We start from the raw sequence: 25,207 nt of genomic DNA, 5'->3' as shown, positions 1-25,207 counted from the left end.
CCCCTATTGCTGAGATCTTAAACTCGTCATTAAGAGAAGGCAGTGTGCATTTAGATTGGAAGGCCGCCCAAGTACTTCCCATCAAGAAGAAAGATCAGGTGCCTACCGAAGTGCTCTCCAACTACCGTCCCATTTTGCTCCTTCCTCTAATGAGCAAAATGGCGGAGAGCCATGTTAACACGCAGTTAATGGACTACTTTGAGACAAACGGCATCCTTGATCGCTCACAGTCTGGATTTAAAACCAACTATTCCACTGAGACAACTCTCATTGGGGTAACGGACTTTATTAAAATGGCCTTAGATGATAATAAAGGAGTGATGTTGGTCCTGTTGGACCTAACAGCAGCCTTTGAAACAGTCTCTCATCAGAAACAGATATTTCAAATGAGAGAGGCCGGTCTGCAGGGGCTGGCGCCTAATTGGTTTGTTAGTTTTTTGGACCAACGCACACAAACTGTCAATCTGGACCCTTTTCGATCTCGAACTGTGAAGCTTAGTAAGGGGGTGCCCCAGGGCTCTTGTTTGAACCTGACTTTATTCAATATCTACGCGGCTCCCTTGCTAAAGTCATCCGAGAATACGGCTTCATGCCATTTTCCTACGCAGACGACACACAATTACTCCTATCCTTTGATAAGGATACGGAGTCAGTCGATCAGTGTTTTGCTAAAGGCATGTCTGCCATAGCCAATTGAATGACTGAACACTTCTAGCAGCTAAATGCGTCCAAAACCGAAATCCTGCTGTTTGGTCCTGCACTTATTTCCTGGTCCACTGCATGGTGGCCGACAGTGTTAGGTCCCGCCCCCTCTCCTACCTTTGTGGCAAAAAATCTAGGGGTTCGGCTGGATGCACGGTTATCGATGAAAGATCAAATAATCACCACTGCCGGGACCTGCTATCATACCTTGAGCCTTTTGCGCAGAGGGTTCATTTGGCTGCCCCTCTCAGATACATAGAACCCTAATTCAGGCTTTGATAATAGGTCGCCTCGACCTTGCTTTACTGGCCTCTGCGAATGAGGCTTTCCTTAGCATATTGCAGATTGTTTAAAATGTGGCTGCACGCTTAGTCCTTAATAAATCACCTTGCACCACCCTTGGGCCACTATTGAAATTTCTCCATTGGCTTCCCATCTGCCAGAGAATAAAGTTCAAGCTCTGTTGCTTTGCTCACAGACCCGTTTTTGGCACAAGCCCGAGCTAAATGGCGGATAAGTTCAAACAGTATTTTCCGAACCGGTGTCTCAGATCGGAAGGCAAAGGGCTGCTGGTGGTCCCTCTTTTCAAGAAAATTCGATCTGGAGGCAAAATGGTTGCTTATCTGGCCCCATAACATTGTAATTTCTTGCCAGAGGAGTTACGTAAATGTTCTAGTTTCGCTCACATCAGAAAACTTCTGAAGACGGAATTATTCAAGGCTTGAGCTATGGAAGTCTGTCCCTGTTTGATCTGTTTTCTATGGTAGCGCGGAGATACCCCTGCGGAGGTGATTCCTGCGCTCTTCAAATTCCTTACATACATACAGAAGGATTGCCCTGCTGCCTGAGGCTTGCACCACAGTCTGAGAAGGCAAACTGGACTTGCTTCCTGCATCCCAGGCTACCTGAAGTGACACCAAGGATCAGCTGACTGACCTCTTTCTCAGAGCTATAGCGACATAATAAGCTCAAGATTGTGGCAGGTGTGGGAGATATAGGTTAACAAGCGAGAAGCATGATGTGGAGCGGAAAATGCACACAAACCATGAGTATAGTGAGATATACAGTTCGACATGTATGTGAGGCAACAGGAGATGGAGGACAGAGTGAGTAAGAACACAATCACTTATGCCGAGTGCTCAAACACAAAGAAAAAAGTAGCTCCTACAATGGGAGCCGGGATGGACACGACAACTTGGTCCATGCTCTCAGGAAGGCTAAACACAAGAATAGGCATGATGAACGCAAACCATGGACAAACGGGGACAAATGATATGAGAGCCACGATGGAGTGAGCAAATTGTAAGCCTGTGGCCAGGCTAAAACCCACAGATGGTAAACGACATGTCTTGTCAAGACAGCGCATGCGCTGTCTAGCCAAGACCTAACAACGAAAGATTTTAGGGTTGCACAGATCATCTGGGACTTTCATCCTTGCACTTATATACTAATGTTTTCATCATACAATCTCAACATGTTTACTACCTGTTTTGACCCCCCAACCCAGTTTTTGGGTGGTTTTGAGGAATCTTCTACAGAGTTTATGGATTATTTTCTTCCTGTGTCCTATTTTCTTTTGTCAAAAAGTCACCCTTTCTGAGTACCCTGTATTTAGATTTAAATGCCATGATGAAATCCATCCACTGTTCATTCCTCATGTGTCAATTTATCTATTTTTTTCTAACAATTTGTTCACTTTGGTTTCCATACATAGGTCATAAAGTAATGTTAACTGTGTATACGTTGCAGCTTCCATTCAGTATGTATTTGCAAAAAATCATTCATTTAACATTTAATCATTTCTCATTACTTTCCATTTCAGTGGCAGTTGCCAGTTGATCCAAAGCACATTCTGGGCCTGACTCACAAAGGTTAACTTACACTTTTGTGTAAGTTTATGGTTGTTTGCTTTTCACAAAGGAATTTACGAGTAATATCTTTACGAGTGATACTTTTATGTGCAGCTACTCTAAACTCGTAAAGATACTCGTAAATCCCTTTGTGAATCGCAAACAATCATAAACTTACACAACAGTGTACCTTTTGTGAATCAGGCCTTTACTGTTTACCGCAGCTACTTTTTTGTTGGTGTTTTTATTATAAAAATGGCAGTTATATACAATGAATATTCTTAAACAAAAGATGAGATGTGTTTAGCAGAGATAAAGCCCTGGGTTAATTTCCCTAGGCTAATCTGACATGTATATGTTTTCTCCTGTACCCCCCTTTAATGCTCTCTTCTCACTTTCCCAGTTGGTGGGACCAATAGAAGTCCTCCATCAGGCAAAGGCTTGCGTTGACTGTAAGGGTGGGAAGAATGAGCTCAGCTTCAAACAAGGAGACTCCCTCGAAATTATTCGCGTTACTGATAACCCGGAAGGAAAATGGCTGGCCAGAAAAAAAGGAACTTGTGAGTTGCATACTTACTTTTATATGATTTTATTAATCACCTTTATTTCTTTGTGACACGTGTATATGTGGGTGGCTGTGCTATTGACAGCAGACATCCATCCTCCCTGTGCCACATCATTTAAGAAATATGCAGCTCAATACGGAAAAGGGGTGCACAACACCTTCCTTGCATCAGAAAACATTCACATTTTCAAACACACTCAACACTTATATGGTCTCAACAAGATGCCTGGAGTGGAGTCCCTGAGGGATTCCACTCAACGCAACTCTGTGTGGTCTTTCCAGACCCAAAACTACTGCATCCATAAACTCAGTACCCGGTGGTTTTACCTGGTGTTGATCAGCTCTTCGGAGTGCTACGGCTGGGAGAGGGGTTGGGGCTGTGGGCAGGGGCACAGCCTAGTTTCCCCTTGCCACCATCTGCACTATGAGAGAAGCAGACACCCCGCCCCCCAGATGCCCTCCCTGCCAACACTTACCTGGCCAAATCATGAACCAACCGCAGATATTTACCACCTGCTTGCAGTAGGTTGTAAATATCAGAGTTAAAGACCCCCGGTTCAGGGAAAATCTATGTAAAGGACACAGTGATCCCATACCGAGCAGGTTATTCCACATTGCAGGGTATTTAGCTGTTGATCCCTGTTGATACACTGGGAGATACCAGCCAGATTACTAACTTTGGCCCTGGTATCTTACCTTAGAGGTAACCTGGAATCAGATGAGAGCCTTACTTTTCTGTAGTGAAAAAGGGTATTTTTATCTTTCTCCTCATCTTCTTTAGACTGAGATGCGACCTAACCTTTGAAATATGAAGTAGTATTATGAAATACCGCGGCCCTTAACTCTGTACTAGGCATATGCCTGCCTTATAGTTCTGTCACCCACCTGCTGAGTGCTTACAAATTTGAACACAAGCAACCCAGGATTGGCTTTGCCCAGTGGCAGAGTGAGCACGGGACCCACGTCTGGGGGCACCGGTCACACTTAGGGCATCAAAAAGCAGTAATGGATGAATGCTTGAAATAATCTCAGCCACTGGTGATTCCTAAGGCCGCATTCCAATCCATTGTTTTTCACCCACCATGACCCAGCCATGTGCAAATCAGCCTTGATCCTGCTTCAATAGGAACAGTCCATTCCGAACTGCCAGGCCATGTACTCCCTGAACTGATGGGGCATCCCAGACAGTCTTTGATAGGGGGCCTGGGATACATCACAGTGTCTAAAGGGACAAGAGACTAATGGGACATTGTTGACAACTCCAAAATGACTTTATGTGAGAAAGTGGTGAAGGTCACAATTGTAGATCGCTTTGTAATACGTTGGATGGATGGATGAAAGGCATTTTATATACATTTACTTCTTAGTATTACAACATTGTAAAATATGTAATATGTGTTTAGATGGCTACATTAAAACAACATCAGTGGAGATTGACTATTCTGCATTGAAGAAGAAGGATAGACATTCGGTTAATGCTCCAATGCCTACAGGAGACGATCAAGATGTCTATGATGACGTTGCAGAACAGGACAATATAAGCAGGTGAGTCTACAATGCATCTTGCTTAACTAAGCTAATCATTTGAGCTACAGATGGTGTAACTAGAAGGTTGGCGGTATTAAAAATATGACGCCAAAGTGAGATAACCGATAGAGATGCTATTCTATACAGATATCTAAAGGGCATAGCTACCCGAAGGCTTCCCAGCACGGATTGAGAGAGGACCTATGCATTCAGGGAACATGTCAACAGGGTAGGATTAGTGAGGGTATAGTCAGGCTTTGATCTGCTTCCTAAAACATGTTTTATTGTCATGTACTGCGGGCATTGGGTTCCACAGCTTAGGTACAAGATGTGAAAAGGATCTCCCGCCCCATCTGGTCCTTTGGATTGGTGGTACCTTCAGGAGTCTGGTATTGGAAGATCTTAGTGTTCTGTTGGGGGTGTGGGGTGTTAGAAGTGCCCTAATCAAGGAAGGACCTTTCGAGTTGAATCCTCTGTAGGCTCTACAAAATGCTTTGAATGTTATTCTTTCCTCAATGTGGAGCCAGTGAAGGATGGCCAAGGCCTTTTCAGCTGAGGTGTATTTATGGATCATACGTAGCAACCTAGCTGCCGCATTTTGAACCACTGGTAGTCTCTATATTTAGCTGCGCCCATGTATAATGAGTTGTAGTATTAACAGTCGGGAGAGAACTAGCAACTGAACCACGGTTCTTCTGGATAGGGTGGGTAGAAGTTCAATGATTTTACGCAGAGTTCTGAGGATGTCAAAGCAGGAGGCCACGAGTCTTTTTGTTTGTGCATCCATTGACAGAGAGCTATCCATCCACATAACGAGGCTTTTTATGGGGGAGGAAGAAGTAGGTGGATTGCCCAAGGACTTTGGTCATTCTAGAGAGTGTTGGGGATCTGGTCTATGCCCCAGGATCATCAGTTCATTTTTTTCCTGGTTCAATTTAAGGCAGCAGTTTGCCATCCAGCTGGCTACTTTTTCTACGCAGGGGGACAACTGCTGGTATTATGATCCTATCCCGGGGAAGATGGAGAGGATCAGCTGTGAGTCATCAACATAGGAGACGATCGACATCCCAAATTCCTGCACAATGTCAGCTAGCAGATGCTTATTTATAGATTAAAAAGTGTGGGGCTGAGGGCAGATCCCTGCAGTACCCCACACTTTAGCGGGAAGAAGTCTGAGTAGCTTGGATTTTTGCATATCTGAAATGACGTATCACTTAGAAAAGAAGTGAGCCAGTTAAGAGCAACATTCTTTATTCAGGCTTCACTTATTCTTTTCATGAGTATCTCATGGTCAACCATATCAAATGCCATGCACAGGTCCATTAGGATAAAGGCAGTGGCTCTCTCCTGGTCAAGCAGCATCCTCCGGGATGGTAAGGAGGGCGGTTTTGGTACTATATTGAGGGCGGAAACCTGTTTGTGTAGGATGGAGGAGAGAATTTTCTTCCACTAATATTAAAAGGCTTTGATTGACATGCTTTTCCAAATCCTTTTCTATCGGTGGAAGCAGTGCAATAGGCCTGTAGTTCCTGATACATGAGGGATTGAGATTGTTGGTCTCATCAAAATGTATATTGATGTCCCCAAGGAGGGAAAGGTTCTTTTTTTGGATGGCTAGGCTGGCAATCAGATCTGGTATGGCCTCAGTGACCTTGGTGCAAGTTTCAGGGGCCTGTAGGTCAGTACCCCTGAGAAGGAGCATGTATTGTTAGAAATTGATGGTGAAGCTGAGGTTCTCGCAAACGGGGTTGCATAGCAGGTTGTACACACACCTATAGAGGTCTTTCTCAAATAATAGCAATTCCACCGCTCACTTTATTCCTGCAGGAGTAGTATCCGGTGGGGAAGGCTTGGTGAATATCGGTTGTAGAGCTCTTTTGTAGCCATGTTTCCATTAGAAACATGACATCAGGTCGTTTTTTCCCCCAACAGCGCAGGTAGCTCCGCTTTTTAGCATGGCGGGGATCTGCAGTTAATCTATTTAGAGATCCTAACGATTCTGAAGGGCTATGGGATACTTCCATGAGTCTATATTTACTAAATCTCAAAAAAGTGCAGTCTAAGCAGCAGACTTACAAAGGTTTTTTCCAGGTAATGGGCAGATTTACATCTGGAACTAGTCATAATATATGCATGCATATGTTAACTGATATTCACAAATCCAGCCATACGTACGACATGGCCCATTTTCCTCAACCCTACTTATGTATATGTGGGTTAGGAAGGACGTTTAAAAAGGTCACTGTTACAGAACTAACCATGCTATTACAGTGTGCTTCCCGTCTTAGCCCTCACACAAATTAGTGAGCCTATACGAGTGGCTTAGTAATTTTCATGGGCTGGTAACAGAGTATTCCTTCCACACCCTCCTGGAATCCTTGGTACCTTCAATGTTGGTAATTCTGGAGAGAGGGTGTTAGAGAGTAAACCAGGAAAAGGGAAGCTCGCCAGGTCACTCTATAGGGCACGGCAGAGTAGGACTTACGAAATAGGGAACAAAGCAGAGAAAATGGTGACCTAGCTAGCACGAAGAGAGGAGGGTCATGGGCTGATGGACTCATGAGAGATTGTGCAGAATTTTGCACATTCCTAGGCAAGCTCTATTCTGCGTACCACTCAAGGGGCTGGGAGAGACCTACACAAGTTCATAAATAGCACCCCGTCAGCATTATAGGGAAGGATCCCAGATAACGTCTGGATAAAGAGATACAAGTTGGGGACATTTTCGAGGCCCTAACTCAGATTAAACACCTACCCCTGGACTTTTTCAAGTGTGTGAAAAGCAGGGTGATACAACCACTCCAGGTCATTTTCTATGAGTCAAGGGAAAGGGGTGAGTAGGGCCGGATTGGGAACGCAAACCAGCCCTATCAATTGAGTTGGGCTGTCCGCGGGAGTGGTGTTGGGTGGTGTGCGTGGAAAACACTGCTGTTACAGGGGGGGCAATATTGTAGCTATGCTGTAAAATCGGCCCCCGGTAACAAAAATGGCTTCCCACGGGTCCAAAACCAGTCCCCACCCTGGTAGCCCACTGGGGAAAAGCCCTGGGCCTACTACATCCAGGTTTGCCCTGGGGGTGAGCTTCCACATGTCCTCTGACAGGTGACCATAGTGCTCATGTATACACTGGGAAACTCGTTGGAATACTGTGCATCCTACAGACTGATATCTCTCCTAAACATAGAATCAAATGTACTGGCTAAGGTCCTAGCAAGTCACCTGATGCAGGTAATAGATGGCTTCATTGCCCCAGATCAATTGGGTTTCCTGCTATATAGGTCTATGAAACACAACTTCTGGTGGCTGTTTGGGTGCCTGGCACGCAGACATAGAGTGATGGAACCAGTTGTTCTCTTGGAGCTGGGCGGTGAGAAAGCTTTTGATTTGCTGGAATTGCCATTCCTCGTGGCTCTGCTCGAATGGATGGACTTTAGGCCCTCCTTCTTGACTTTGGTGCATCTCATTTATCATAAACTTATGGCAAAGACTGGGTGAACTGTGCGATCACAGGGAAAATCAACTGGACTAAGGCACCCAACAGGGATGTCCCATCTCTGCTGTTTCTCAGTAGCAATGGAACCATCGGTGAACTGGATATGGGGTGATGCCCTGTTACGGGGACTGAGAATGCGAAGACATGGTTTTGCTGTATGTGGACAAAAAACTCCATTCTGAGAATCCTCGAGATTCTTAGAAACTTCAGGAATTTCTCAAGCATCAACATAAATTGGAAGGAATTCATTGCGTTCTGAATCTTGAATTGGCCACTCTGCAGCAGGTGGACATGCTCACTGACCTTGGAGGAAAGTGACTTTACCTACTTGGGGATTTACATGACCACAGATTGCAAATTCTTCCAAGACAAGAATTTGGGATGCATATTGGTGGACTTCAAAAAGGATGTGGGCCACTGGTGCTGACTCCCCTTCGCTGCTGGAAGATCTGTTCTATACAACATGACCCTTATCTTCGTTCACAACTTGCGGTACCCGCTTCGCGGGTCCCGCTGCGTTCTACAGCCACCTGGAAGCCTTGACAGTGTCTTTTGGCAAAGCGTGTGTTGGCCAAGGCTGCGAGCGAGTGGGGCCGGACTTCAAGGACCAGAAGCCTCGGTAACCCGCGCCTCCCGTCCCCTGGCCGCTCTCCCTGTCCACCACGCCCCGCCTTTACATTTAAAAGGACTTGAAGGAGGAAACGCTTTGGGACATCCTGCTGATCGTAACTGGTGCTGCTGAGGGTGTTCCTAGACCCTTATCTTCGTTCACAACTGCTTCGCGGGTCCCGCTGCATTCTACAGCCACCTGGAAGCCTTGACAGTGTCTTTTGGCAAAGCGTGTGTTGGCCAGGGCTGCGAGCGAGTGGGGCCGGACTTCAAGGACCAGAAGCCTCGGTAACCCGCGCCTCCCGTCACCTGGCCGCTCTCCCTGTCCACCACGCCCTGCCTTCACTCTACTGGTCCACGTATTTAAGAGAAGGTCTCTTCCCGCGGCGCGGGAGCGTCCCGGGAGAAGCCCGGGACAAGGGCGGGACCGTCTGTGGCCGTCTAGGGGCCGAAGGAGGCTGGGCTGGGCCACCCCCCTTACTTTTGGAAAGTGGACCTGCGGTATAGTTACTACACTTTGATTTTGATTATAGCCCCATACTACTCGTATTGTACTCGTATTATTGATTGTTATGTCCTACATGACCCATTATGCTTAACCGGGTTTGTTATTGACTGCACCCTTAGGTTTCCCATGTATTGTTCTTTTGAACTCTATTTTTACGTCTAAAATGTTTTCACTTGTAATGAATCCCTTATCTGGCACGGCAGGGGTTCCTATTTTAGGTCCACTGGACAAATTATTTTCTAAAGTGAAGAGTGAAGTCGATAGGGAGATTACGCTTGCAGAGAAGCGAGCTGGGCGCCGTCTCTCTATTGAGCTGTTAAAACAAAGACCACTTCCTGCCCAGAGGGTGGATACAGATACTGCATCAGATCTAATTATTTACAAAGAATCTGACGCTGAGCTACTTAGTACAGATGATATTCCGCTTATATTCAAGAATAATTACCTTGCCCAAGACGATATTATAGTCATCCCTTACCATAATTCTTCTGAGTCAAACCAAAATCAGTTAATTGACTTAAGCACTCCGTTACCTAATGATGTAGCACCTCTTCACGACATAAATGTACCTTCCCCTGTGTTTACACCCTTAGGATTTGATTGTCATCCGATTACTGTACCTGACAAAAAGTTTAAAAAACCTCCCATTAAGGGATTTAATAGTGTCTCTCGTTCACCACCGAGAAAGAGAAGAAGGAAGGGTGGAATCAAAAAGGGGAACAGACTTCCCATTAGTAATATGTATTCCCCGCACAAGATTACTAAGGAAGCAGGGAATGTGGACTCAATAGGGCATCTGACTGCCAAATCGATACTTGCCCCAAGTTATGAAGGGCTATTAAAGGATATTGATTGCCTTATCAAGGCTTTGATTCTCCCACTTACCGAAAGGGTCAAAAGGTTAGGAGAGAAAATGGACCAGATCCTGCAAGAGCAAAAGGTAGTAGCTTGTCACAAATCTGGTGACCAAAGTAATATGCACCCGGTAGTTAAACAGCCTCTTAACAATCTACCCAAGCAACAAACTGCTACTCCTACATTAAACAAAAAGCCCGCCGTAGTAAAATCTAATGTATTGGCGGGTACTAAACCCCTCATAGTTACTGATAATACAAATAAGGAAAACCCCCATATAGGCATACTAAAAAGAGGCCATACCATAAATGAACCCCCAAGTAGGTTTACCCAAACAACTAGAATAAAAAACAGAAATGTTGCTGATCTGCCCCCGGAATCCTTAAATTATGTCATCGTTCCTACAGGAGTCCCGGTCATGCCAGCTGGTAACTCAGAACACAATTCCAGTCTTAAAAATAAAGTCATTTACTGGCTGCGAAAAAACAGACCACTTCCAACGCACCTAAACGGAGATATAGTTTCAGTTAGGCGATGTAATTGGGTGGGACCTAGACCTAAGGATATCGAAGGGGATGTGATCATCGTCAACTTTAAAGATCACAGACTGGTTACATATATCAGTGACTGGTTCCCAGGGAGATGTGAGGGAGGAATCTCTACGCATAATTTGAGCTACTTCTATCCGGAAGCTCTTATGAAGCCCCCAAATAGTAACAATCCACCAACGATGAACACAAATCATTTTCCCCTAAATAAACGGAGATTCGAAGGTCTATATAGACCAAATCCAACCTTGAACCCAGCTCATAGATATTACAACGGAAATGACTCCCCTTTTTTCCAACCCATGCCTACTCCCTATCCTCCTAAGATGTATAGACCCCATGCACTATATAGATCGAATTCAATTATGAATCCGGCTGTTCATAACTTTCACAGCAGGAATAATACCCCTTGTTTTTCACCAATGTACCCAAATCAACCATTGCCTAACAACAATAACCTCTATACCAATAATTCCAGGGACAATTTCCATACCTATAATCCTAGGGATAATTGGGACATACCTTTGTCAAATTTATTCCATCCTTTCTCTGGACTGGATGAGAATGAATGACTCAATGTAACACGTACGAGGGAAAAATCGCCTGATAGGTACCTGACGTGTGGTATGATAATAGTGATGATACAGGTCAAGCTGATCCAGACAGCATTCTTGAGGAGCAAAGGGCAAATGAAAAATATCATGAAACTGATAAAGAAAACGCAAAGGATAGCCCAAGGCCACTTCCAACGGCCTTAAACCTGAAGGAAGGCTCAGCGTCGCTATTAACTGGGGAAAATATAAAGAGAACTCCTTTGGATTCTAATTCTGTTTCTTATCAATCCCAGTTATCCCTAAATGATTATAACTCTGCTACCTCCACGATAACAGTGGACACACCACATGCATCCCCCTCGCATGCTCTTAATTCAAATGGGAGACCCGGACACAACCGAGACGATCCTAGCAAGGTTTTTCACTTGCTGCTCTCGTGGAATGTGGCGGGTCTTGGAAGTAAAATTACCTATAAGCCCTGGTTAGACATCATCCAAAATCACGGCATACTTTGCTTTCAAGAGACATGGCTTCTTGAGGAAGCACACTTGTTAGGATACCAGACTTTTCACTCTCCGGCTATTCCATCAATACAGGGACACAACAAGGGGGGACTTTGTATTTATGTCTCAACTACTGAGGATGTCAAAGTACACAAATTCTTCTCTAGCCAGCACTTTCAAATATTATCATTTAAGTGGGGTCTTACTCATAATATTGTATTAGTGAACTTTTATAATAATATGTCAAGCAGTGAGATGGAGCCCACTATGGCAAAAATTATGAGTTGTATTACTCGACTGGCTGAAGAACTTGTAGGGGAAAAAAGGATTGTGTGGGTGGGGGATTTTAATTGTACCATCTGCTCGTTTACTGAAACAGATTTGTGCGGTCTGTCAGATTACGGGGAGGATGGTCCCATACATTTTTCTCACACCAAGATGGGGTCCCTTCTTAATGACATTGTTTTTAATTTTGATTTTTCATTTGTCAACCAGATTTGTTCACCACCTGTCCCATTTGAGCCAACCTTTAATGGCCGAGGCTGCAATTCGACAATCGATTTTGCCTTAATTACCCCTGTCATCTCAGGATTTATAACCTCCTGGGAAGTTGGGAAAGATCCATCGAGTGATCACTACCCACTGATTATTGGTGTAAATGTCACAGGGCTCCACCGTAAGAAAGCGACTGTATGCACCTATCCATATAAGATCAACCTAACTAAAACCAACGGATATGTTGTTAAATGGGAAAAAATTGAGCCCCGAGTGTTCCTCCAAAATGTGCTTACATCATGTGCTGTTGATGTTTCTGCATGTCTAGAAGAACACAATGCCCCAAAGAACGTAATGGCTGCTTTCTCAAAAATACAGTACTACATTAAAAATCTGTTGGTTCGAGTGCCTAAAGGAAACACCAAAAGGTCCGAAGGGTGGTTCAACGGCAAGTGCACTAAGGCACTGAAAGATCTAAAAAGAGCCCTGTCTTTAAAACCGAAAAATCCAGTCCTAATACGCGAGACTAGGAGAGTATATAAATCATCTATTAAAGAAAGAAAGCTGACTTTGAAAAAGGAGGCATGGGAATCATTAATGGAGGCATCAAGGCAGAAGAACAGTTCTCTTTTCTGGAGGGCGGTAAAATCTTTATACCAGTCAAGGGATAGCGATAACACTATGGACTTAGCCATAACGGGTGAAACGTGGGTAAGCCACTTTAGACAATTGTATAATTATACAATCCCCGGAGAAAGTACAACACTACCAGGGGTATGCCCATCAATAGAAAAGGGAGTACATAATAGTGGCACGGAGAATCCCCCAGTCCATCCATTCCCTATAGATCTATTATTTACCGCTGAGGAAGTTCATGATGCCATCAGGGAAAGTGCATCAGGCAAAGCCCCAGGACCAGACTGTATGCCGGTGGATGTTTATAAAGCAGAGCCGGACTTCTGGGCTCCCTTGCTCACAAATGTTTTAAATAAGGGAAACCAGAATGGGTTTATTGATACCTGGACTGATGCTATTGTGGTCCCTATATTTAAAAAAGGTAACAGGGACGACCCTACCTGTTATAGGCCGATATCCCTTTTGGACGGCCTAATGAAGGTGGCTGGAAGAATAATTTTAAAGAGAATGCAACTCTGGGAGGAAGACCATAATGTAGTTTCCCACCTACAGTATGGGTTTAGAAAAGGAATAGGGACAATTGAACAGTGCCTAAATCTGTCCCTCCTCGTCTCCAAGTATACTCACGTCAAACGCGGAGCTCTTTTTATAACTTTCATCGATCTCAGCTCCGCGTTTGATTGCGTTGATCATGATTTTCTGTGGGCAACACTGGGTGAATTGGGCATTGATAACCGCATCATTACTTTCATTAAAGAGCTCTATAAAGATGCAGGGGCAAGAGTTAGGTATGGCAAACAGGGGGAATGTACGGAGAAATTCCCGATTACTAGAGGGGTGAGACAAGGCTGTATACTGGCCCCGCTGCTTTTTACATACTATATTAACTCAATTGGACAGCACCTTTCAACCCTACCTAATGATTATCCAACTGTTAAGGGCTCACCGGTTCCAATTCTATTATATGCCGACCATGCGGCTATAATTACTCAGACTAAAGTTGGTTTACAAAGGGCGGTAAATAATTTTGCGTGTTACATGAGGGATAGAGGCCTCAGAGTCAACATCTCGAAAACATTCACGATGCCCTGTACCCGGAAGATTAATAGAATTCCTTGTACCATATTCCTAGATAACCAAAAAATTGTAACTACAGATTAATTCTGTTATCTAGGTGTTTTGTTTGATAGACGGTGTCGTTGGCAGGCAGCGATAGCCGCTAGGAAGCTGGCTTATAGCCGCACCATGGGCGCCTTGCGTGTTTTTTCCAATAGAACTGGCGGTAAGCCTGTTAAGGAGCTGATCCAGATTTATCGGGCTAAATGCGTTTCTACGGCTACCTATGGCGCGGGCATATGGGGAACTGAGAAAGACCACTCCCTACAGAGCTGTGAAAATCAATTAATTTGCCATCTTCTGGGAGTGGCCAAAAGTACCTCCACGTACATGTCGCACATCGAAGTAGGAGTTACATATCTCAAAGATATCATTAAGATGTCCCCCATTTTGCTTTGGCATAAAGTGTGGGTTACACACGAAGCCAGTTTCAATAGAGACCTTATCGAAGACTGTCTAGCCCTAGATGGGGCAGCTAATGTTAAATGGTTATCTTACGTGAGATCCACACTTACCGATCTAGGCCATCCAGAGTATTTTGATAACCCTACAACCCTGGATGGACTATCAAGATCAGCCCTGAAATAAATGATAACCATCCATCTAGAAACTGCCAGATGGAATAGCGAAAAATTAAGGCGCACAGTATTAAATTAACAGGAAATTACACCAACTGAGGGTTTGCAAACTTACCTCGTTCTGGTACAGAGCCCATATCTTCGAATGTTGTTGACCCGCTTGCGTCTGGGCTTCTTTTTTCGCATGGTCACCCTACCTAATGTTAATGATTGGTCTTCTAACAAACTAATATGCTCTTGTGATAACACTTCGGTGCAGTCTAATATTCATATTATGTTTTTTTGTAAACTATATACGAACCCCAGAAAACAATTTTTGATGCCGTTATTAAAACGATGGGGGTTACGAAAATGTAGACCAGCATATCAAAACATTTTACAGTTAGAAGGAGATCATATCATTTACGCCGTCTCATGTTTTTTAAAAATGGTAATAATGTATTGAAAATCTTTGTATTAAATTATCTTCTTGTGGTACATTGCTGTTTGCCACAAATGAAATGCTTGTATTTTACGGTCTTATTATGAATTTTATGAAATATTTTCAATGATCAAGTAAGCGTCTATTTTGTACCGATTATGCACACGCCACTTTTAAATGTTGTATGTATAAATGTCTTTGTAGTGCTTTTATGATTATATCTGAAAAATCGAATAAAGCTTACTTTACTTACTTACAACATGACATATTGTTTATTTCTGCTCTAGATAACTGGCTGTTCGAGGTCCCCAAACAATTCTTGAAGTCAGTAGCGGCTAAATGGGGGGACTGTTGAATAGGGAGACACTGAGAATAGCTCTTGCCACCCTGACCAGAAAGCTCCCATAGGAGCTAGGGGGGCATAGCACTCCCTGGCTTGCGATCACTGGCTTACCCAACTGTTGGTGGTCAACAACTGGTTCTTTGCATATCAGAGGGAGACCATCCTGATGGCAAACCGATGAGCTCTGGACACACGGGGCTACGTTAGTCAATTATATGTTAGGGGAGGCTTACACACCTCCCACTGCCGATGGCATTGCGGTTAAGACTTGGAGGAGGGCTATATAAAAATTGGAATGGAAGGACAAAGTTACGTTAGAGACACCTCTATCGGCCTTAGAAGACATAGCAGACATGCGTGGGCTGGCTGAGTATAGACATTGGTATATAATGGCATCTCCAAACTAGGTGTGAAGAATTTTTAAATTGGGAATTAAAAAATAAATTGGCATCCTTAGCTTGATTTAAGGGTATAGCACAAGTACAGCAAACAGTAGTAATGATGACTAGGGGCCACAATTGATGCATTGCTAAGCGTCTACAAAAAGGGAGGGTGCAATAGGAGTAATGGCTTTATCTTTTAGGAAAAAAAACACATTTTGAAAAGCTCCAACATTCCCCTTAATATTAAAATTTAGATTTTTTTAATGTATTTTGGGTGAATTAAATATTTCTTAGATTCTGTGTATTTGTTTAATATATGTTTGTTCTGCAGTTTTATGTCTTTTACTGAGGTTGACATTGTTGAAAATGCTTATGCAGGGACCCCCTGCTTTCAAAAGTGATTTAGTGGGGGTTCACAGAAGTCAGAAGATTAAGAACCGCTGCCATAGTCCAAGCTGGAATGCATGAGGGCATAAACTACTGACTTGTGAAACAGGTGGTCAATTAATGGAGAAACACGTTTGATGGTTTTAATGAGGACAAACAAGCGTGTCTAAGAACAGATTTATGTCGCTATAGATGAGAATCTAAATAATCTCTATTTATTTTGATTCCTTCACTTGTGAAAATGATGTACACAACAAAAAAACTGTCTGAAGTTGGAAGGGTTTTGTTGCTTATATAAGTAATCTGACACACTCTGCTGGTGTTACATTAGGTTTCAGAAAGTATTCTCTTACCAGAGAACTGCCTTTGAGTAGCATCGCCCTGATAGCTACTTATATTTCACTTACATAGACGATAGGTTGGGTGGATTTATTCTTATCTCGTTTTGAGTTTGAGTTTTTCATAGGACAAAAAAGTATGAGTCTGCACTCACCTTATGCATATTTTTTTACTTGCAGGCATCTTCCTGGAAATTCAAGTGGATGTAAGTATTTAACATGTTGGAAACATTCTACATTCTTACTTGAGGACATCTTAAGATACAGAGAACTGTAATTACTGCATAGAAAACGGGATGTCAAAGTGCACCACTAGAAACGTAACATCGTTCAGAAATTTAATAAGCATATTTTTGAAGTTTAATTATGTAATCATTGTAAAATACTTAAAATGCTTCGAAAGCACTTAACCCAATGGCAAAAATATAGAAACCCATTTAAAAATCATAGAATTAACAGAAAATAGATAAAAAAAATTACATTTCAATATAAATGAAAAACAAAATAAAAGGAGGGCAAAAACATTGAAGCTACACAACTTACTAGATGATTCGAAAAATGTCAGTAACGCAGTGAAAGCATAAGACAAACTATCGTTTGATTAATGTTTTTTAATTGCCGCAATCCTAGTACCACTGTTTTACCTAAGCATGTCATTCTGGTCCAAGAGGTACAAACGAGAACATAAGACATATAGGAGACAAACCACAAAAAGGCTCATTCTGTAATGGTAAGAAAGAAAATGTTGACCTTACAATAATATACTTAGATTACCTCTAAAATAGAGCATCTGAAATTTAACTCCTGAAAATGTGAAATGTCTCTGTAGCCATTCTGAAAAAAATGAGAATTCCTGAACAGATTGACCCTTCGTTCACCAAACGGAACATGAGTGGCCTAAGCATATTGAGTTACATAACTTTTTTAAGTTGTTCTCACCATTGTGGATATTATTTATGAGCCATAAATGTACCAGAAAACTGGCACCACAGCACAGTATAAAATAACACAAATCAAGGTAACGCATTAATACATCACATATTTCAAAATGTTAAATATTCCCTGATTTCTGCAGCAGCAGGATAGTTTAATCACACCCCCCCCCCCTTAAGGTTTTGGGGACAGCCTGTAGATTTTTAGACATATTCTTCCTCCCTGGTGCAGCAGTTCATCCAGTAGACACATCCCTGCAAAGGCGATGCCCTAGTGGAGCACCGGTGTCGCACTATAACTCCTTTGGCTAGTAAGATTCCGAGTGCCAGCAGAGTTTTGGTGGGCTGTGGCACGGTGGCACCTCCTCCCTCCGCCCCCCATTCATTCATTAGTTCTAAACGTGTGGTTGTTTCTGGGGTCGGTGTCAAAAGTTCTGCCTATCACTTCGAGAGTGTCGAGTGTATTCAGGACCATTATCTCTTTATATTAGGACATGTACACACTGTGTAGAAATTGTCCTCGGTTCAGTTTTGCCTCGAGAACTTGGCAACTTGCTGCATTTTTCTGAGCCTTGAGGGCTGAAGTAGAGCCTGTGTAAATTAGTGATCTCCCGGTGCCACGTGACTACCTTCTTAGAATGGCTCCTAAAAATGCAACATGTCAATTACTTGTGATTTGATACTTTATGATGTTTACAAACTGCGGTTGTAAGGTGGCCACGTCATCGGGACACGTTGTTCTTCTTTCCACTTAGTTCACACAGAGTGAAACAGTAAGTCGGCAATTACAGAAATACGAGATATAATGACAAGATCACTTTAACAGATTCAGTACTTAAATCAGATCTTAGACTTTGGAATTCAGCAGGGTCACAAAATAATTTACATGTTAACTGAGCCGTTTGCAGGTGCAGCCGGCACAGATTAGAGTGGTGGTGCGGGGCGGGTGCGGGTTGACAGACGACGGGATAGGTAAAATTGCATTCAAAAATGAATAAGGCCACTTACCTTGCGCTCACCGCATCGCTGAGTCTGCGATGCGGCGAGCCTAAGGTATATGGCTTTATTTTAGTTTTGTTATCCCGTCGTCTGTCGACTCCCCTCCCAGTTCGCCCCACCTCTCTTATCTGTGCCAACCGCGCCTGCCCGTTTGTCATGGGAAACACAAAGGAGAACTCAGTTGCATTGGTGAGCAAGTTTCATTTTGCATGATGACTTGGACAGATGTATGATTTTCCAAAAATTATTATGATTTTACATTTTATACAGACTATGATTACTGAAGTCCATTTAACCACCTAGCTCTCCTCCTACTAGTCCCTGTGACTAAGCAGATACAGCCTTGCCCTCGCGCTAAAGGCACTACTTGCCCCCTTATTTACTACATGCTCGACTGGCACTTAATGGTCTTCAGCTTTACCCTCACTGTCCCACTTCTGTTACCCGTCTGTGCATGTCCAAAGTCTTATTTTAATGTGGTTACTGGTATGCCCTTCGACAGTACCTTCTTTTCAGTCAATTTCCTTCTAGTAAATGAATAATGGTCACCGCACTGGAGGGATTCTCAATTCATCCAACTGAGAGTCCAAAAACGTGTCATTTCTCACTAAAAGCAGAAGCATATTATACCCTGTACCAGAGGCGCAACTAGAGCCAAATTTGGGGGGGGGGGCGCTCAATCTTGAAGCAATAGGCAGAGTGGAGCTGCAGGGGGTCTTAGAAGGGGTGAAACAACAGCAAGGCCTCATTAACATGCACATTGTCTTTAAAAGACCTGTGAAGTGCTCGGGGGCGGCTGTGTGTGTGCCCGGGAAGCTGTCTCAGCCTGGGCTGATCCACGGGGGTGGGGGGGTTGTGGGGGGGAGGGGGTTGTTGAAGCCCTTTGAGTCCAATGGGTGTTGCGCGCCTGCCCTGATGCAGTGTAAAAAAAGTTGCAATTTGTAGTCTGCTGTTGGTATTTTCTATGAAGCTATATATTTAAACAAGTCTAAAATTACCAAAGTATTGATGAGCAATTAATAGTATATTTCACTTTTTCTAAGCAATGCTCCCACCTCCGCCAATTGATGACGACATTTACGATGGGATTGATGAACCAACAGACATAAGGTAGGTGAACTATTCCACGAAAGTATCTAAATTGAATGACAACATGTATTTATTATCTGCCTGCCCAATAGCACAGGCCTGGAAAATTATGTGTCCATGGCACACATACGTGAAATGTACATGACTTATGGGCAAAAATTCCCTGATCCTCATTATTACATTTAGTAGCATTTTTCCATGCAGGTTGGCTTTACGAATACAGACCTAGTATAGGATTTGTTTTTCAATTTCCTATAATGTATCACTTACAAAATACTATGGCTTTTGTGTGACGCATGTTTTATACCCTACTGTAAATTGTGATGTTAATTGACCACCTGTATTTCTGTCTAGCTTCACTGCAACTCCTATGGTAGCGCTCTCGTATAACTTGCTGTTTTTCTTTTGTATTTTTTTCCTGGTTATTATTATTATTTTACATAATTTTTGTGATCATTATTATTTTATTACCGTGTTTATTATTTATTTGTACTTTTTTGAAAATTCAATAAAAACGATATGAGTTAAAAAAATGACGATTAGCCAGAACCGTAATTTTAAGGATGGGATGAAATAGATGGCGTTTTGTGGCATTGCAAAATGTGATGAAGACTAAAAAAATGTATGAGTATTCACATTTTATAGATAATTTCCTACTTAAAAGAGGACACAAATTTACAACTTTAAAAAGCTGGCGTATGTTTTTTTCGAGGGTGAGAGTAAATTGTATAGTCCCATATTTCACAGGAGTGTGTTTTCATATTTCCACCAGGCATTGGCCAATGTCGGGCATATAGTCTACTGAAGTGTGCATGGCAAACAAAGTGTATGCTTGAAAATGTAAGATTAATGCAGATGTATTTTCGAAATTACCAACAAATCATGTGCGCACTCAAATTGTAGTCATAGTCTGAGTTTACTCACTTTAGGTGAATTAGGCCCCATGTCCTTATCCATATTGACAACTGTGAATGTCATTTTTTTGATGGATGGGAGTTCAGTGGCCCATAATGTACAAACAAATGCATAGAAAGATGTGATGCCCCCAGGGCCGAATGGTAGGCTAAGGAGCAGAAAGATACCTGAGTTATCACTGGCGTATTTCATCCTGGATTTGACCCGCTGAGGTTGCTGTTTCCAATTGAGCTGGTCATAATAAGCGTAAATGCTGCAACCAGTGTTAGGTCTACGGAAAAACGTAAGAAGTGGTAATAAATGTTTATTATACGGCAGAGAATGTCAATGTGAGACTTCACACGTGATAAGTGATATAGCACATTAAGGGCAGCATAACCCACTGTGTAGGATCCAACAGGGATATGCCTTGACTGATTTGGATGGCTGATTTGGATCTGCCATTCACATCAGTCAAAGATTTGGGATGCTGAAGTACGGTTTGGTTATCAATAATAGTTATTTAATGAAGCACACGTATCCTGTCAAGGAGTGTCTTGCCACAGTTAGATCGAGAACTGCCGTGATTTAAGAGGCTTCCTTTCTTTAAGAAGTTCCAGAAGCACCTGAATCTCAACTGGAAGGACAGTCTATATCTATAGGCTGCCCGAATCCTGAAAGATCTGAAACTCTGCATCTGATACTTAACTTTGGGGACAGAGAATAATGGGAGGGAAGACGATCTGGGAAGACACAGACATGGATACATGGAAATGTTTGAGCCAGGCATTTCGGACCATGAGCATGGTAAATACTGTGCATAATGCAGGTGTCTGTAAAGTGGGTTAACTTGTGAACAGGGAGCCAGTATAGATGCCAAAGATGATTAGAAACATGATCAAGTTTCCTGACATTGCAGAGTGCTCTAGCAGCTGTGTTTTGAGTCTGGTCTGTATACTGAGGATGAACAAGTGACATGGGTAAGTCCTCCCTCACCCAGCTCCTCCATCTGGGCTCCCATACCCTCCACTTGGGGGTGGTACCCCCAGAAAACTGTACAGTCAGGGACCACTGGACGGCAGCCCTTCCCAGCTTTCCTGACATTGGGGGAAACTCATTCCCCAGAATGCAGTCTATGGGCGTCTGGGGGCTAACTATGACCCTCATCTGAGTCACCTGCCCAACCCACTCCAGGGATACCAAGGCTTTGGGGTGGAAATAGTCCTGCCCCTGGTAGCCTACATACCTAACTGGTGGAGTGCTCTGAGGAAACCAGCCTTTCCACAATCATGGTGTAGCCCCGGCGTCCCTCAGAGCAGTGACAGGGATCCAATTTAGTTTCACCTGCTGGAAATACCAACTCCCACCCTCAAGGATCACAAGCTCACCCTCTGAGTCTATCTCTCAGTTTAAAGAGATTATGGTCGAAGACCTGCCCCTGGGGGCTACTTCCCCCTGGGTCCACCTTGCCTACCTCTGTAGAGGTCCCACCAGTGGGTGGTTTCTTAGGGCAGATACAGTCTGCCTGATTGTGTCCTAACTGGGAACATTCAAAGCAGCGGAGTTGGAAAAGTGGCACCCTAGGCCACCACCTGCTAGATCCTCCCCCTGTTTCTCAGGAGGGGCTTGGGAACCTGTGCCGCCACCCCCTTACTCTGGGACTTGTCTGTGTCACTTTTAACCTCCCCCTCACTCTGCTGGGGAGAACCTAAACCATCCCCTCTTGGGGTAACTTCCATGTATTTTCTTTTGGACCCTGGTGCTGAGCCAAAGGTCCGCCTTCTTAGTTAGCCCCCTGGGTTCAGTGAACTTGCTATCAACCAGGTATTGGTGTTGCTCTGCAAAACAAAGACTGAATATGTGCTCTCTTGTCACCAAATTGTCCAGTCCCTGGTAATCTTTTACTTCACTGCCCTTCACCCAATCATCCAGTGCCTTGCAAACGGAACCTACACAATTCACCCAGGACTGATGGGGCAGCTTTTGGCTGACCCTAAACTTCTGCCTGTCCTTCTCTGGGGTGAGGCCATACTTCCTGACAAGGGTGTCCTTCTTGGGGCATACCTCATCCTGTCCCCCTTCTCTAGGGCCAGTAGGGCACCCTTCCCTTCACTAGATATGTGCCTCCAGAGACTGGCTCCCCAATCCTTCTGAGTCCCTATTCATCTATAGAGCAACCTCATACGCTTCAAACCACTTGTTGATGTCATCTCCCACAGCAAAGTTAGGACCTGATCCTTTGGAATGTAGACTCTCTTGCCTTTAGAAGGCACTGCTGGTATGTTGCCACCATTATTACTGGACTCCACTTGCCTAGCTCTTATGTCCAGCTCTCTGAAGGTCCTTTCAAGAGCAAATTTTCTTTCCTCTGACCCCATGACCAGTTTCTTTCTTTCCAATATTCTCGCAGACGTTCTCTTCTCTGCTTCCATGGTGAGTTTCTATCCCTCCATCTTCAGCTTGGATATCTGCATTCTAAACTCCCTGTCAGCCTTCTTGTCCTCCAGCTCCTCTGGGTGAAGACCTTGGGAAGAAGCACCTCTCTGCGCTCTGGCAGGGAGGACCCAATTCAGGAGACAAGTCATCCCCCTCAGCTGAATGCTGAGTCTCAGGACTGGTACCCAGGTCTTCTCCCTGCCATCATCCCCTTCTGTTGCTGTAACCAGTGACTGGTGCACATCCGCCCAGGTTCTTAGCGCCTTTCGGAACTCCAACATTATGGTATTGCACTTGGCTAGATATATGTCACAATGTAGGCATCAAAGTTGGCAAGCACAAATTCCACCCTTGCATTTGCAGTTTCAAGCACACCAGTCAAGTAGAATGACAGGGGATTTGGAAAAAGCAAAGGTAATTTAAGGAGAATTTAATAGAAACTCTAAATGTTATCAAGTTATTGATCTGGGATTTTAGTGTAACACAAAATCAGTGTATGAAACTGCACTAACACAAGTACAAATCCTCACCTCTGAACACCAGTGTTGGAAATTGGCCTTCTGGTTGAGGGGGATGAAACCCTACTCAAGCAGCATCCACAATTTCTGTCAGGGTGAAGTCACTAGCAAACCCCAAATTAAACTGCTTAACAATATGGCATGAATGTAATTTGGGAGTTGTCTACCTCCTTGAAGACAGGGGTCAGAAAGTAGCTGGAGTAGCAGTGAACAAATGAGATGTCAGAGCTCTGACCCTGACTACTCCCAAATGACGTCCATGCCCTCTGGTAGCTTGGCACAAATCAGTCAGGCTTAACAATGTCAATCAGTAGAACCGTAGACATGCAATTTCAAAGATTTCAGGTAAGTAAAGTACCTAACAATGCAAAGCACCACTCGCGGTTATCTGGTCTTGGAGACTGGGTGAAAGTCACAGGTTCAGACCGACCGCGATGGAGTGCAGGCCAGATATAGGCAGCGGGGTAGTCCCGCTGATAGATTTACCTTCAAAGTCCAGCACGAAGAGTTCCGTTTGCGGTGGAAGAGGCCGTGAGGAACAGGGAGAGTGTCACGGATGGCTGTCCATATCGTGGCCAAGAGCATACCAGGCATCGCGGACTGCCTGCTCTGCACGCAAATGAAATATATTTAAGGTTACATTATATTTTCGCCATTTGGAAACATGGCTTGTAGCAAAGGCAGTCTAAAAACACGTCATGTTCTCGGTCTCTTCCCGCATCCTGAACCTGACAAAGCTACTGAACGTTTATTGACTGGGCTTTATTGTTGGCTACATGAACTGGAAAAATGCTCGTCCTCCAGCTACTATCGGATAGCCCTCAACCGCTATTCAGAGGCTGGAAGACGAAAGTCAGAATCTACACAGAGAAGAACTTGCTCCACTTATATTTTATCGCTCGAAGCTGGGATATAATGTTGGAAGCTCTGAAATCACATAACAAGAACGATGTACGTCTGCCTTGAGTCACCGATGAGTCCCCGGAGAGACTCATGCTTGACCTCTGCACAAATGTGCTACTGTCTTGATTGTGTATCATTGACAATTGTCATTAAACGGGGGGCTGAGTTGTTGCTGTCATATATTCCATAAAATAACACAATTGCAATGCTTATGTAGTGTGTGGCACTGAGGTGAACTAACTAGCAAGCATAATGGGGTACCAACAGGGCTAGGATGGGGGGACTAGTTGAATATATCACAGTTCTGTAGGCGTTGATGTGCTATGACAATAAAAGAAAAAAATGGCATGTAAACGTACTAGTTAGTGGAACTACCTGCATTTTCGAGCAGTGGATGAGTGAAACATTCATTGTATGCTTACGATGTGCGTTAGGTATGTTTTATAAGTAGTAGGCACGCATACATGATGCCCTCCTACATTACATAACTCTACTCTGTGCAACTGTGTAAGGACCCTGTGCACAGCCAGTTGCCTAACTAAGATTACAGTTTTGTTAATTTATAAATAAATCACAATGAAGATGTCCAGACTACTGTGGGAGAGAGTTGCAAAAAGTGGATTTCCTTGCACTGATGAGATCTCTCTCAACAGTACCATAGCATCCCCTGGCTCATTCAGACTGGCGTAAATGGCACCTTGGACGAAGAGAAGGGGAACATGTTAGATGGGGTCATGATGTTGTTGGTCATCTTTGGTTGAGTGATCTGGAGAACATGCCAGGCTAGCACGGAAACCCCTCCCTCCAGCTCCCACTTAGAGAAAACCAGCTGAAAGATGTTAGGACTTTGTTAGACACTTTTGTCCCTCTCTGTACAAGTCAATGTAAGGCTAGGCACACTGAGATCTGGGGTGGAATTTGTTAAGCTGGTACCCTCTCACCAATCTGTATCAGACGGAGTCACACAATTTAGGCACAGTTCTCTATGTATCAAAAAATACTGCACAGTAAAATGCTTAGAATGC

At 43.7% G+C, this 25,207-nt stretch overlaps 1 protein-coding gene across 4 annotated transcripts in view; it reads left to right on the top strand.

Moving 5' to 3' along the window:
• The window catches only part of FYB1 (FYN binding protein 1), a 710,353-nt gene that overhangs the window by 567,356 nt on the left and 117,790 nt on the right, over positions 1-25,207 (top strand). For all 4 annotated transcript variants that reach the window (XM_078674989.1, XM_078674991.1, XM_078674987.1 and 1 more), the window contains exons 8-11: positions 2,956-3,112; positions 4,521-4,662; positions 16,592-16,617; positions 19,386-19,452. In XM_078674989.1, the coding sequence (XP_078531115.1) occupies positions 2,956-3,112; positions 4,521-4,662; positions 16,592-16,617; positions 19,386-19,452 (392 nt within the window). The remainder of the gene's footprint in view (positions 1-2,955; positions 3,113-4,520; positions 4,663-16,591; positions 16,618-19,385; positions 19,453-25,207) is intronic.

The sequence above is a fragment of the Lissotriton helveticus genome, chromosome 2_1, assembly GCF_964261635.1.
Source record: "Lissotriton helveticus chromosome 2_1, aLisHel1.1, whole genome shotgun sequence".
NCBI lineage: Eukaryota > Metazoa > Chordata > Amphibia > Caudata > Salamandridae > Lissotriton > Lissotriton helveticus.
The sequence above is the reverse complement of the archived record's forward strand: the minus strand, read 5'-3'. Positions and strand labels throughout refer to the sequence as shown.